At 31.5% G+C, this 16,421-nt stretch overlaps 1 protein-coding gene across 5 annotated transcripts in view; it reads right to left on the reverse strand.

The window, feature by feature from the left end:
• Positions 1-16,421, reverse strand: part of TECRL (trans-2,3-enoyl-CoA reductase like) — a 100,083-nt gene that overhangs the window by 14,452 nt on the left and 69,210 nt on the right. For all 5 annotated transcript variants that reach the window (XM_080796589.1, XM_080796590.1, XM_080796586.1 and 2 more), the window contains exons 5-8: positions 15,942-16,057; positions 10,678-10,783; positions 9,337-9,409; positions 4,760-4,803 (exon numbers count right to left, since the gene is read on the reverse strand). In XM_080796589.1, coding sequence (XP_080652715.1) covers positions 4,760-4,803; positions 9,337-9,409; positions 10,678-10,783; positions 15,942-16,057 — 339 coding nt within the window. The remainder of the gene's footprint in view (positions 1-4,759; positions 4,804-9,336; positions 9,410-10,677; positions 10,784-15,941; positions 16,058-16,421) is intronic.

Here is a 16,421-nt window from a genome sequence, read left to right on the forward strand (position 1 = left end):
AAGTTTATAATTTGAGCAATGTAACGGCCATTTTATAAATGTAATTTAAAAAATTGAATCTGCTAAAATGTTTCTCTGATAATCAGGTTTGTTTTGAATTTCACCTATTGTAATTTTCTCTATTTCTAATGATAATAATAATTATTATAAGTTATGTCTTATTTATCTTAATATTTCAAGAATAAGGAAAATCTTGGATTACTCTATAGTTATGAAAAGTTTCATCATGATATGCATCAACTATTATAATCTTGAGAAGTTAGTCTCTAAAGGATAAAACACATTTGCATAGACATGATATTCGGTAATAAGGCCAATATTACACGTTTTTGCATCAGAAGTTTTATAACTAATGATAACATATCACTATGGTAACATTATAAAAATTTATTCTAATTTCTAATCTCTGCTTTTTTTAAGTTAGGAAATACATTATATACATTTCAATAAAAAAAGGATAACATACATTATGTTCCAGAATAAATATGTACTATGTTAATTATGGGTTTATCAGAAAATATATATACTAACTAACACTTTTTTCATTAAGACTTTTTTTTAGATCGGTTTATAGCAAAATCAAAGGGATGGCCCCAAGATTTCTCATATATCCCTTGCTCCTAAACATGCATATCTTCTTCCATTATCTATGTCCTCCACCAGAGTGGTACATTTGTCAAAACTCATGAACCTACATTGAAAGATTATAATCACGCAAAGTCCACAGTTTACATTAGAGTTCACCCCTGGTGTTGTACATTCTGGGTTTGGATAAATATACAAGGCCACATATCCATCATTATGGTATCATACAGAGTATTTTCACTGTCCTAAAAATCCTCTGTACACCTCTTGTTCATTCCTCTCTCCACAACTCTTGCCAACCACTGATCTTGTTACTGTTTCCAGAGTTCTCTCTCTCTCTCTCTTTTTTTTTTTTAATTTGGTATGTCATATAGTTGGAATCATACCGTATTTAGCCTTTTCAGAGAATTTATTTTACTAAGTAATATTCTCCTAAGCTTTCCCCATTTTTCTCATGGCTTGATGGCTCATTACATTTTAGCACTGAGTAATATTCCATTGTCTGGATGTATCATAGTCTGGATGTATCATAGTCCGTTCACCTACTTTGGCACATCTTAGTTGCTTCCAAGTCTTGGCCATTGTGAATAAAACTGTTTTAAAAACATCCATTTGTAAGGTTCTGTGTAGACATAAGTTTCTGATTCCTTTGGGTAAATACCCAGGAGCACAATTGCTGGGTAATATGGTAAAAGTGTATTTAGGTCTGTAAGAAACTGCCAAACTGTTTACCAAAATGGCTAGTTCATTTTGCATTCCCACAGCAATGAATGAAAGTTCCTGCTGTTGTTCTTCATTTGGTGTTGTCAGTGTTCCAGATTCTTGGCCATTTTAATAGGTGTATAGTGCTATCTCATCTCAATTTGCATTTCCCTGATAGGATATGATTTGGAGCATCTTTTCATATGCTTATTTGCTAACTGTGTATCTTCACTGGTAAGGTGTCAGTTAAGGTCTTTTGCCCATTTATTAATTGAGCTGTTTGTTTTCTTATCCTTGCATTTTAAAAATCCATTGTATATTTCTGATAATGATCTTTTATCAGATGTATCTTTTGCAAATATTTTCCCTAGACTATGTTTTTCTTTCTCATTCTCTTGACATCATTCCTCACAGACCAGAGGTTTTTAAGATGAATGAAGTCCAACTTACCAATTTTATCCTCTGTGGATCATTCTTTAGTGTTTTATCTTAAAAGTCATTATGGTACCTAAAGTCATCTAGGTTTTCTCTTGTATGATCATCTAAGAGTTTAATGGTTTTGTATTTTGTACTTAGGTCTGTGATCCATTTTGAGTTCTTTGTGAAGGGTATAAGGTCTGTGTCTAGATTCTTTTTTTTTTTTTGTATGTATATATCTAGTTGCTCCAGCAACTTTTTTTTTCCTTTTTCGTCTTATGCTAATTCTTTTTTTCTTATGCTAAGAGGATGCATATATCAACAAAACAAAGTCCAGGAAGTTGTGCAAACATTAGCAGAAAAATTAGCATTTTCTATAAACTTTATATTATACAAGATTGACCTATGAATTTCCTTTTTTTCCTTCTACATAATAATGACTATCTTATATGTTGATGATCTTAATATAATACAATATTAAAAGCACTTGACTTAAACATAGGTGCTTTTCTTTCCAAACCATTTGCATATACATTTCTTATGATAAATGTGAAAGGCACACAGTTAGGCATTCAGTTATTGTGAATGAAAAAAAAAATAGCCTTGAAATATAGAATGTTATGTTCACAATGATACAGTAGGTATCTTCAACTTAGGTGATATATGTGCAAACTCAAACAACTTGTTTGTTTTTAAATCCTGTCTTAGAATCAGTTTCCTAAAACTTACATCTTAATATCATATTTATTTGTGAAAATTAAATTTGTTTTGCCTATATGGAACATTATTAAGAAATTCAGGGTTAGCAGGACTTTTTAACTTGTCATCACAATTTATAATTTTAGGAGATTGCGTGACCCTTCTGTCTCATTTCTGAATTTCTATTTGCAACAGAATATAATTACATTCAAAATTTTGACTTTTACGTAAGTTTTCTTTTCATATATACAACACTATCTATAATTAAAAGCACAGGTTGTTCTTTTTATATTAATTTAAGTCTACGAATTTAACAGCCAATGTTTGTTATGTGCTTAGAAATGTGGAATTAAAGTTATCACACCTATTGTCTGTATTGAATTTAGACAATGCTACTATTTATCACTATTTGTTTTGATACCTTGGCTACTTAAAAGACAGCAACTGTGATAAAATTTTATGACTTGCCTAATTCTCCTCCTTCTTATTTTTCCCCATTTGAAATGTATTAAAAAAAGTACTGATTAATAAAATCATGTGTGACGATTAAGTACTAGGAGCTTAATTAGGAGGCAATGTCTTTAAAAGTCTGTGTGGAAAATATATATTGCAAACCATTAGAATTTTGCTTGTTTTCAATTATGCCTCTTTTTCTCACTTTAAAAAAAAATACTATAACTGCTATGGCAAGTGTTTTCAAATGCAATGACTTTTCTTGCAGTGCCTGGATGGAATACTCAGTTAAGCATCCATTCTTGGTTTCGGCTCAGGTTGTGATCTCAGGATCATAAGATTGAGCCCCATGTCAGGCTCTGTGCTTAGGGCAGACTCGGCTTAAGACTCTCTCTCCTTCTCCCTCTGCTCCCCAACCTCAAATAAATAAATCTTAAAAAGGAAAACAAACAAACAAACAAACAAAAAACAAATAAAAACAACAAAAAAACCCTATACCTTTTCATAAAAGTTTTATACTAGGAAGTATACTAGGAAATAAATCAAGAATATTATATAAAATGGGAGATGTGTGAATATTTGTACAGAAATAACAGAAAATAAGTTTCAAAAATGTATAGTGGCTAACATTATAAGGAGGAAAAAAATGAGGGAAAACAGATATGAATCTAAAATATACAAAAATAAAAACCAAATATGTTATTGCTTTGTTTATCCACTAATTAATTATTCCAGTGGCTCAAATTTACTGAGTAGTTACTATATAGAGATCATTTGACTTGATACAAGTGGATCAACAATAAAGACATCAAAACAAACAAACTGAAACCTTGTTAATTATGAGCAATATACACATGTGGAATGTTAAAACGTGATGATATATTGACAATATATTTGCTTAAGAAATTATGAATAAAGAAGTGATTTTTGTTATTCATTCAAGCAAGGAGTATTTCTGTTATGCACAAAACTAGGTGCTTATAATACTAGAGAAGGACCTGCCCCTGCCACAGCCAATAAGTAGAGGATGTTATTAACTAAAGTATTAATTAAAATACACACACACACACACACACACACACACAGAGGTAAGCATGAGAACTTTTAACAAAGTGGTGTGATCTGTGCCTTGTATGAAATGGTGGGGTATAAGTTATGCAATACCAGCTTCACAAAGGATATAGACTTATATATAAATCAAGAGAATTTATCAATACATCAGGGACCAGGAATCATAGGAGTTAATCTATCAAGGACAAGAATGAAGAAGAACATAAATAAAGAATAGAAGCATGGGTTATATGGTGGAATTATAAGGGATATGAAGGAAAATTTGTGTTTAATGAAATAATGCGTTTTGGAAATAATAATCTGTTGTATTCAGATTGATATGTTCCCAATTCAAACAATGCATATGTAAAGCTAAATAGAATAATCTAAATAACTGGATTGAGAACACTTAGAAAAGACATTTCATCCAAAAAGGCAGACTGTTCTCATTCATAATAAGTTAAATTAACATTACGCCAAAGGGTTTTTTAGATGTTCATCTGTTAGGCTCATAATACTTTTGCTCTTAGAGGTTTGTAAGTGTATAGACAATAGGAAGAATTACTAAGTAGGATTTTTTTCAAATTCTACTAGATTCCCAATTATTCTAATCATCCTTCATAAATGAGTAGAACATTTTGATTAAGAGATTTAGAGAGCTAAAAAAAATTTAGAGAGCTAATGGCTTGATTCAGGGTAATCATTTGACTTAACTCCACTTAATATCATTAAGTATATAATATAAAAAGAGATCATATTTTCTACATGTGAAATTCTCAAATATAATTTGTTTTGCATTCTTAATAGCACTACAATTAGAGCATGAATAGCAAGTAATATAAGTAATACATACCAAAAAATTGATAGCAGATACTGTGACTTGCCGGTTTCCAAACGCTAGAAAGCAGGAAAAGAAGATGTAATGCAAACATTCATATTTTGGATTGCCACACTATAAATATAACTAAAGCAATGTTGATTGGGTATTACTACCCTCTAATCCAAAGTACTCTGATGTATGCAATTGACCCTTTGGGATAATACTTTTGCAATCTGAAAGGATAAAAACATTTTTGCTTTCAACATACACTTTTTTTCTAAGTCACCTAATTATATTTGAAATACAACAGGAATCTATTTTTAATTTATATTATTAAACTCTTTAAAGGCAGATTTAATCTTTCATTTGTTACCTTAACGGCACATAATATAGCATAATATAAGATGGCACCCAATGATAGCTCTTGTTTTTTAATGTTTAACAACAAAAGAAACATGCTAATAAAAACAACTTTTATTTTTTGCATTGATATTTTATGATAGGTAATATTTTAAGTGTTTTTTTTTTATTTTTTGGCTAAAAACAAATAAATGAGGCAAGTATTAATGTTCTCATCTTAAAAGAAAAATATAGGTTATGCAAATTCCCAAATAATATAGAATAAGGAGTGAAATAGAATTTAAGCCATTGTCCTAAAGTTACTTTTATCATGGCAGAGAAGGTAGAATATACAAAAGTACCAAAAATAAATTTTTTTATAAGCTCATCATCTGTATTAACAGTTGCATTTCCTTTTTTTTACGTGTGTGTACATATAAATTGCATTTATATAAACACATTTACAAAATTACAATGCCTCATTTTAAATCTTGCATATTTTATAAGAATATATTTAAAGGCTTTTCTAATATTATTAAACTTTCATGATAAAAGCTATGACAACATCTGCATCGTAATGTATAATGTAGCTAAGTTTAAAAACATTAAATATTATCTAATTGCTACACAATTAGTGCTACTTTAATTTTATATATGATAAGTAATGCTGCTTCAAACATCTTTCTTTATAAGTCTTTTATGGAAGTTCCAGTTCCATGGGTAGAAACTTAAAGGATAATTTAGTCAAAAGTTATATAAATATCTATGTATGGATATATGTTATATAAGTTATATATGTTATATGTATGTTATAATATGTATCTATGTATAGATATATACACATACATATATACTATATATGTATGTGTATATATATACGCATATGCACATACATAAATATGTGGAAGTATTGGAAGTTTTGTTTTTACAAGGTGTATATATCTAACTATGAAATTAAATACATTAATACATTAATGGAAAAATTTGGAAAATAGATAAAATTGGAAATGGAAATAAAATACATTAAAATCCCATTATCCATGGTAAATCAGTTAAAATTCAGATTTTCCCCTAGGAATATACATATTTGTTATGTACACAAAAGTGTTCGAACACTTTTATAATCACTTATTCCTCAAATTATATTTGCCATATAACTAAGCAACATTTGCCATGTAATTAAACATTCTTCTCCAGCTAAATAAAAAATATATATGCATATATATATTTTTTTATTTGTGCCTATTTCTAGACTAGACTTCATTCATTCAATAATACTTATTAGGAAAACGACAGGCACTATACTATGTGCTTGTGATAAAATCAATTATAAACTAAGCCAAAAGCAACTCTTATCTTAATAAAAATTACTGTCTGACAAGGAAACAAATAATAATCACAAAATAACAAAGGGAAATTTGCAATCCTGATAAGTGTTACTAAGAAAGATCTATATAGGATTTAATGTGAGAGCTAAAATGAATGATTTAATCAGGGAGATCAAGGAATGCTTTCTAGTACAAAGATGAACTCTGATTTAGAAGTTCAGAACATTTCACGTAGCAGGACAGTAAAGCCATACCTTGTTCTCATTTTTTAATGAGAATAAATAATGATGTGATGAAAACAGGTACAGGGACGAAAAGTATAATTTTAAATATTTTTAGTTTTTATTTCCAAAAAGCAAAGTTACAGGGAGTGTAATCTGAAACAAATTTTCTAGAAAAAATTTTAGCCATCATTAAAACTTTCTGTAATTTTTAAAAAAATATTTCATTTATTTATTTGTCAGAGATAGGGAGAAAGAGAGAGTGAGCACAAGCAGGGGGCGGGGCTGGCAGAGAGAGAAGCAGGGTCCCCGCTGAGCAAGGAAGCAGAGCTAGACTACATCCCAGGACTCTGGGATCACAACCTGAGCAGAAGGCAGAGGCTCAACCAACTGAGCAACCCAGGTGTCCCAAAACTTTCTGTAGTATTTTTTTTTTAAAGATTTTATTTATTTATTTGTCAGACAGATCACAAGTAGGCAGAGAGGCAGGCAGAGAGAGAAGGGAGGAAGCAGGCTCCCTGCTGAGCAGAGAGCCCGATGCAGGGCTCGATCCCAGGATGCTGGGATCATGACCTGAGCCGAAGGCAGTGGCTTTAACCCACTGAGCCACCCAGGCGCCCCCTTTCTGTAATATTTTTATAATTTTTGTAATATTTTACATTTTGCAAGAAAAAAACAGATTGTTTTTCTTTGATCGCTGATGATACTAACATTTAGGTATTAAGTTTTCTGAACATATGCATGCCAGTTTGCAGTTAATGGAATATTCCTGCCATTGGGAAGTTTTCAATTATGATAATTTGTTTCTTATTTACTTTTAAATATTTTCAAGAAGTATGAAAAATGACTTCCTTAATGGTATATGTGGTGGAAGTACATAATATGTTGTTTTTTATTCAAGTTAAGGTGTGTAAATGTACAGATGTTATTAATTTTATGCAGTCAAATCTGTTGAGAATAGGACTATACATGGTATTTATTCACTTTCCAGTTGGAATCAGTATTGTAATGTTACATATGTTTTCACAGAATCTGGGGCCTGTTTACATTTTATGCATTTAAGAGTCTTGAGAAAAATAAAATTAGGCTTTCAAGTCCTCATTTTCCTAATCGTAATGGAGAATATTAACGCTTACATAATAATATTTCTTATGATAAAAGAAATAGAAATTTTACAACTATTGACAAACATTAAGTTTTCAGTAAAGATTTTGCATATATTAACAACAATCAGCTTCTATTATTTTGCATCACATATGTGAATGTTGGGAGCCTGGGTGGCTCAGTCGGTTTAGCATCTGCCTTTGGTTCAGATCCTGCTCTCAGGGTCTTGGGACTGAGTCCTGCATTGGGTTCCTTGTTCAGCGGGGATCCTGCTTCCCTTTCTCCCTCTGCCTGCTGCTCCCCTGCTTGTGCTCACTCTTTCTCTCTGACAAATGAATAAATAAAATATTTAAAAAAAAAGACATGCGAATGTAGTAGCATTTTTCAGAGGCTCCTCTTAAACATTCTATGGAGCAAAAATATCTGTCTGTAATGTTCTAAATTTAGTAGGTACATCTCTGATAAAATATTTTTTAAAGGGCGCCGGGGTGGCTCAGTGGGTTAAGCCGCTGCCTTCGACTCAGGTCATGATCTCAGGGTCCTGGGATCGAGCCCCACATCGGGTTCTCTGCTCAGCAGGGAGCCTGCTTCCCTCTCACTCTCTCTGCCTGCCTCTCTGCCTACTTGTGATCGCTCATCAAATAAATAAATAAAATCTTTAAAAAAATATTTTTAAAACTATTTATATGATATTAAGAAATTTTCCCCTTCAGTATTCATAGTTGCTAGTATTTAGAAGACTTTAAGTTTTGAACATCGCAATGATTTACTTTTACCATGCTCAACTAGATTTGCTGATCTTAGTAAAGATTCTATTGTTGGTACTTCAAGCACAGATATTAAGATGGTTTAACTTATTTTATAAAATCCAAAATAAACCCTGACTACTCCCTTTATTTCCATTTCAAATTTCATAAACACCAGAAATAGATCAGAAAAAATAATTGTCAGTTACCTGTGAAAGCTCAATCCTATAACACTAGAGCCCTGTGTGTGCCTTGAGGGCTGCAGTAAAAACCAAAGAGAGAAAAGTGCACAGCAAATAAAAGAAATGGAATTCTTTGATGAGGACAGCTATCCACGTTTAGGAACTGAGGATTTAGGTTTGGTGCATTGTGCTTTCCACCAAAGTGCTTCAGATGAGTCAATGGTCAAGACATTTAATAAAGTTATAAACTTTATGTTACAGAAACAAATTGCTTCTATTTTTTTTCTTATTGAATTACATTTAATATAATAATTCCATATTTATTGTCTTTTTTTTAAAAACCTGATAGGTGAGTTTATGTGATTATGTGATTATATGCAATTTTTCTTCTTAATCTTCATTCTTTCATTTTGCTATCTGTCATTTTAGGAGGTTTACAATCAACTCATATTTTTGCTAGAGTTCCTACAGAGAGAAAATAAATCAAAGCATGTCAGTCAAATTTGGTCTTTTAAGTCTACATAAAAATGTAATGGAGTGTGATATGAAAACTATTTAAAATTGACATTTTTTTCATTATTTGCTTCTTTTTATAAGTTTGCCAGGTTGTTCATCATTTCTGTGTAGTTTAGAAGAGAGTTTTGATGTTGTCAAATCAGTATTGTTTCATTGGAAAGAAATCCTACATACACGGTGGTGTATACTGTGGGTGATTAATGTAGTAGGCAATCCAAGAAGTAAATCCCCAATAAAAGGCACATCCCTACAAATAAAACATAATAAAAGTTAGCGAACATATATAATCTATCATATCATTTGAAATCATCCCATACACCTACATGACACACTGAAGCTTTTTTTTTGGTTTGAAAAATGGTATGCTCTAAGCAAGATAAATGAAATGCCTCCTCACCCAATAAAGTAGCATTTTACAAGTACCTATTTGCTATCACTAAGGAAAGGGATTACTTTGCTCAACCCTTATTAATATAAATGGGTACTTAGGATATAAGGCAAATGTAACAATACATTTTAGAAATATTTTTCAACTGTCTTGACTATAAAGCAATAAATATGGATGAAGTAATAAAATAATAAATAATGTATTACATAAAATGTACTAATATTCATTTTCCAACAGTAAGTGAATAAAATAATGAATTATTTAATCATTAGTAAAACATATCCTGACAGACTATAAAGGGAAACATCCTAGTTCCAAAAATTCTAGACTATAAAACTGATCTTGTACTGATATGATAAATTTTAATATCTTCTGCCAGAATAGAAGTTAGTCCAAATGATTTTTGAGGTTTCTAAGAGTTTTGGAGTTTTTTTTTTTTTTTATTACCATGACAACAATAGAAAAACAATAGAAAGAAACAGGCATTTGCCAAAAAAGACAGGAAATTTTTAATAAGGAAATATTTTCTATGGAAAGTAAACTTTAAATTGGAAATTAAAATAAATTGGAAATAGAATTGGAAAACTGAATTGAAGCATGTCATCCAATGTATATTTCCACTTCAATATTTCATAAAACTTCCCATTTTCTTGACAGCTATTTGATGGGTTGGTTATTAACTCCTGAATTCACCATTTTTGGAAGAAAAAGACACTGTCATCTCACTGACAGCTGTCATAAATACATGGTGTTGTTTCATCAATGTTATCACACAGATGTATTTTTATAGGAATGTTCATGTATGACATCCCTCGTCCTCAAGCAGCATGTAAAGAATCTGAATTCGGTGCTAAGTATTTCCAAAATTAAGGGTGCCTGAGCATGCATGGCTTGTAACAAAAAGATATGGCAAATCTTTCATGTAGAGTTATTGGTTGAACACTGCTCCAGTGAAATAGGTCACTCAGGAAGTGGCATTTCAGGAGCAGATGTTTAAGATATGATGACACAGTTGAACAGAAAAATCTAAGCATGAGGAAAATAAATATGATTGTACCATTTTACGGATGACCCAATACACAAAATTTCCCAATAATAATTAAAATTATAAAACATATCAATCCCACCTTTATCAAATTTTTCAAAGGTGTATGTCCTGCAGAAACTTTATGGACAAATAAGGTTTCCAAAAGATATCGGATATAGTGTATACAATGACAGAAGCAAGCCAAGCTAGAAAGAAAATAAAACATGAACATAGTAAGTTCCCTTCCAAAGGTCTGGCTTGCCTTAGACATAAGACATTTTTTGTTAGTTTACTAAAATATTATATATTTATTAAGAAATGTTTCCAATAATCAAAACATGAATGCTTATTTTAATACATTTATTCTAGAAATTTTCTAAATTTATTTCACAACAGTATTGTCACAATAGTTTCTATAAATTTACTTCTGATGACGCTCAAAATATTTTATTGTACCAGTCATAATCTGTATGCTCACACTTACTCCAGCAATATATAATGATTACAAATGTACTCATAACAAAACGCCCATGAATGAAGCACAAAATGTACAAGGTTTTTTTCCTAAAGCTGACACACAATGTTACATTAATTTTATATGTATAACACGATGATTTAAGAAGTTTTACATTATGCTATGATCCCCAAAACTGTACCTGTCATCTATCATCACACAATGCTATTATAATATCATTGACTGTATTCTTTATACCGTGTCTTCCACCCCTGTAATGTATTTATTCTGTAGTTGGAAGCCTGTATCTCCCATTCCCCTTTACTCATTTTCCCTGATTCCTCAATCTTGTTCCCTTTGCCATTGAAGACAACATGGATGGACCTACAGGGTATTATGCTAAGTGAAATAAGTCGGATTGAGAAAGACAAATAGCATATGATTTCACTACACTCATGTGGAGTCTAAAAAATAAAATGAATAAACACACAAAAAAGCAAAATCAGAGCTATAAATACAGGGAACAAACTGATACCAAAGGGAAAGATGTACAAGTTTTAAAAATATCCAAAATCTACTTAGAATTCATTTGACATTTTATAGTATTCAGAATAATTTTTTATTGTCTGGTTGTCCTTTAGCAAGAACCATACATTGAAAGGTTTGAATTTCATTTATTTATGAAGTCAGTGCAGCTTTTGTTTCCTTTAGTTTGTTTTATGTTTGTTTTTTTCCTACCTAACAAATTGTAGTATTTTCTTTGTCTCTTTGTGTGTTTCTTTTTGTTTCTGCTTTCCAATTGAGAAGCTCTTGTTGCCATCTATAAATTGTTTTAAAAGTAATAGTCAGATATGATTTACAGAAGTATATTTTATGGCTTATGCTTAAAATATTTTTTTGTTAAAATCTGTATTGATTATGATAAAATACAAAATTTCAAAAAGTGTGGTTGCTATTCAAGAAAATCAATATGGATCAAAAATTGCACACTTAAACCAATAAAGCTTGAACAGAAAAATCAGCATATCATTTACTTTATGTATAAACACTGAGTCTTTATGGGATTTTATTTTAACAGAATGAAATAATGACTTTTGGTTAATAATAATAGTGACTTTTGGGAAAACGAATACATAAACATAAACCAACCTGCCTAAATCATCAGTGAATTTACTACTACTCACTAATTCATAAAAAAAAAAAAAAAAAAATTAGGGGAGAGACATTTTCTATGTGTGTATTTCTCTAAATAATAGACAAATTCTGTGAGAAATCAAAGAACAAAGTATGGATATCCAGGGGCAGAGCTTTCTAGACAGTAAGACGAAAAAGGAAAGGTTGTGATTTAGGAGAAGGTTTAAGAATTGTAGGTTCAAAGGATTGACAAGGGAATCAGTATCCCTCCTACCTTTTTTGCTCTTCATAGGAGTATATACTTGAATGATAAAATTTTCCTTTTTCTAAGAAAGCATAAAGTGAGGTTATGTCCAGCTATTTAGCAGAGCACTAAATGAGAAATTTTAGTTCATGCTATGATTAAATTAGTTCGCTTAGTTTTCTGATGTTATACTGGCATAGTACATACAGCTGTATCTTACGCTTTGGATGCATGTTACTCTCATGGTTTGTCTCCCCCTCCATTTTCCTCAACTCCCTTCTCCTCTCCATCTCCCCATGTCCTCAATGTTATTTCTTATGCTCCACAAATAAGTGAAACCATATGATATGTTACTTTGCACAGTGTTGGTAACTCACCATGTTTGATTTCATTCTAAATATTTCCATTGAATTATGGTTGACTTCCCTTCAAATATCCACTCTTTCTCTGTGCAGTGCTAAACTAATGGAATATCCATGAATAGGTTTGGGTCCAGTTCTTTTTCCCAATCATAATATTCAAAAACATCTCATCCCTTATCACATATGTTTCAAGATAGGAGTACTGTGAAAAAAAACACAGTCTCGGGGTCACTAGGTAGCTGTTGATTAGGCAATTGCCTTCCACTCAGTTCATGGTCTCAGAGTCCTGGGATTGAGCCCAGGGGGCTCCCTGCTCAGCGGGGAGTCTGCTTCTCCCTTTTCCTCTGGTCCCTCCTCCTCTCCCAGCTCATTGTTTCTCTCAAATAAATAAAATCTTGAAAAGAAGAGAAAAGAAAAAAGAAAAGAAGAGAAAAGAAAAGAAAAGAAAAGAAAAGAAGAAAAGAAAAGAAAAGAAAAGAAAAGAAAAGAAAAGAAAAGAAAAGAAAAGAAAAGAGAAAAGAAAAGAAAACACAGTCTGTTTTATAGAACTATGCCAGGTTTCTGTTGTGGAAGAATATGAAGACAACGTTCAAATAAAATGCTGAAGACATAAGAGATTTTGCTATTAATGGACTTTGAATTGCAGAGGTAGAAGAATTCCAGGAATTGGGAAGGACTCAGTGAAAGCAGCACAGAGAACTGTGGGGTTTATTAAGATGTATGAGAGAAGAGGGATGGCTTGGAAGTATGAGGTTAATGTGGGGGTCCTAAGCAGGGATTTAAGTGTCCAAATAGCCGTGTCTTCTTGCATTCAAGGCAGATGGTCCAACTGTGTGTCCTATGTGTAGGAAAGGTTTCTAGGACTGCTCTTCCATCCCTGATGATGCAGTTAGAAGTCCTTAGGGAGGTGTGGTCTCAGCCTCAGTGCAAGCAGTTCATTTGATCCCTATGGCAGGAGAGACCTTGACAATTTCAAGTATGTGTCCTCTATCTTAACTACTGTTGATTGAATAAAGTCCAAACAAGTTTAACTGGATCCGTTTCACCAAACTGTGCATCCCCTTTTCATTACTTGATGGGAATGGAGGTAATATAGGAGATACTGCCTTAGTTCCAGTGTGCAAAGATTTCTAAGAGAGCCAAAGAATTGTGTGGTAGTTGAGTCACATATAGATCTAAGCTAGCAGAAAAATGCTTTTGAACTCTGTGAAATGATTCAAAGCCATTTTGGAGAATTAACAGAGTGTGGAGCAAATGGACACAGCATTTGAAATTTGATCTTCTTAACTTTGAGAAATAGTAGTCACCCATCCTAAAGTTGGGTTGCCTTAGAGACCATGTGATTATTTTATAGATCTCTGCTAGACACTTAAATTTCACAAGTAGTTTGTGCGTTGTGTGTATCTGCTCTGAAATGATTTCCTACAAACGTAACATATTTGCTATTTTGGAACAACATAGTGCAAATTTTTATCACTGAGATGTTATAAAACATTCTGTGTTTGTGTTTAAGAATAGTAACCAACTATCAGTCAATTCCCTTAGAATGCCACTAGGAAAAAGTGGTCTTTTTTTTTTTTTTTCATGATGTGTTATATATCTAGTAGATGTATTATGTTGATCTAAAATATGAGTACATTTATATTGTCCTTATATTGAACTTTCCACCCCAGACTTCCTAAACAAATTGGTCATTCCCTTATTCCCTTCACTAGAGAGAAAATTGGTAATGTTCTACTAGGCCCTGAACAACTTGGCCATCATCCCTAAGAACCAATTTCCCCTGCCTCTCTTTGCTTCTGCCATACTAGATTTCTTTTTGCTCCTACAAAGCACCAAATTTCTTTGTACCATAAATCATGTCCACATGAAATTTCCTATTTAAAATCTGATTCATTGCTCCAGAAAACAAAGAAATAATTCAAATGCCACTTTCTTAGAAAAGCCACCTCAGAACTCCCACCCAGGTCAGATTCCTCTCTTTTATAACCTAGAATTTCTCAGTGTGAAATAAATATGTTTGTAATTGGTTCATTTATCTAATCATTCAAAACATTTTTATTGAGTATTTCTTGTAAATCAGGTAATGTTAAGCAGTGGAACTAAAATGGACATCAAAGTACATCCATTTTAGAACTTTATAGAGGGAAATATACAAACAAGTGATTATGTGAACATATAATTTTAAAGTACTAAATTGTATAAAGGAAGAACATTTCAGTGGCATATTTGCATTGGGAAGAATAGAAATAGCTATCATGAGTAAGAAATCCTGAACTTCTATTTCAAGTTTATGTAAGAGATAAGAAAGAGGTTACTGGGATGGAGGAGGAGGGACAGCATGTGTAAATGTCTTTGCGTGAAAGGGAACATGGTAGGTATCAGAGACAAGAAAGTGCCGCTGTGGTACAGAAATTAAGTGTAAAGGAAAGCTCTATATGAGATGAGAAAGTTAGGAGTCATATCACTTTCTTTTAGTATCCTTATGACCTAAATTTTGTTTCTTAATTCACTTAGAGTTTAGTCATCAAATCAGGTTCTTTTTTTATCTTTTTAACAAATTGCTAACACCACATCTCAGTGTAGAGTCTTGAATAATAATTATTCTCTTACTTTTCTATTTGGTAGGTGGAGGGAGGACACAGAGAGATTATTCTCGCAGTATGTTATATCTTCTGCTTTGATAATCGCCCTCATCTTTTTCTGTACTTTACTTTTACTTTTTACTTTAAAGTAAAATATATTTTGAATTTTGACTTACTAAAGGTAACTTATAAAATCCTTTTGTTTTTTCCTGTTTTTTAGGTCATTATTTCTTTCCTATCTTTTCTCATGTTGCCCATGAGAAGTACACATTTTTTATTTTATTTAGTTTTATATCTTGAGCCCTTTATATATGACCTCACAACTTTATAACTTTAAGTTTCTTGTGATATTTCTAAATATCCAGATTTCTTTCACTGTGATCATTATGAACTAACATTATCTATGCTTTAAGGTATACTTACTACTTCCTTGTTTATAAATTTGCAAGCTCATGTGTATACATTATTTAAAGTTACTTAAAATATATTTTCTTAGATGTAACCCACTATAATTTGGTTTATAAACAAACTTTAAAATTTTATCTGTGTACTAATTTATCTAGAGGTACTATATATATTACTTACTGTACCACTGGATGGCATAATCTTCTGGAGCTCTCTTTCATGTCATATATGTATGGGATCCTCAAATAAAAGAGGAGATATATCAGCAGAGGTCCTGTGTATTCAGCCAAAAATACCTGAAAATAAGAAGCTGATTTAAATAAAAAAAATAAATTTTTGTGGATATTATTAAGATTTACATAAAAACACAAATAAGCATGTCTACAGACTTAGCCTACTGAATGAACTTGTAAAAGGGACACATAGCATTACCTGTTTTTTAAAATGAATTATACTAGGTGCTTATATAATTCACAAGAAGTCTTCCTTACAATAACTAGCCAAGACTTAAGGAAAGGGCAATTATAAGTGGTGAATTTAAAATAAAAACAAATATTGAAACTAATGTAATTATTTCTTCATAATTTGTACACAGTAGTTTTCATTTAACCAACCAAACTATTATAAACATATTTCTTTGTGTCTCCCCAGACCCATTTA

This window comes from Martes martes (assembly GCF_963455335.1).
Source record: "Martes martes genome assembly, chromosome: 2".
NCBI classification, from domain to species: domain Eukaryota; kingdom Metazoa; phylum Chordata; class Mammalia; order Carnivora; family Mustelidae; genus Martes; species Martes martes.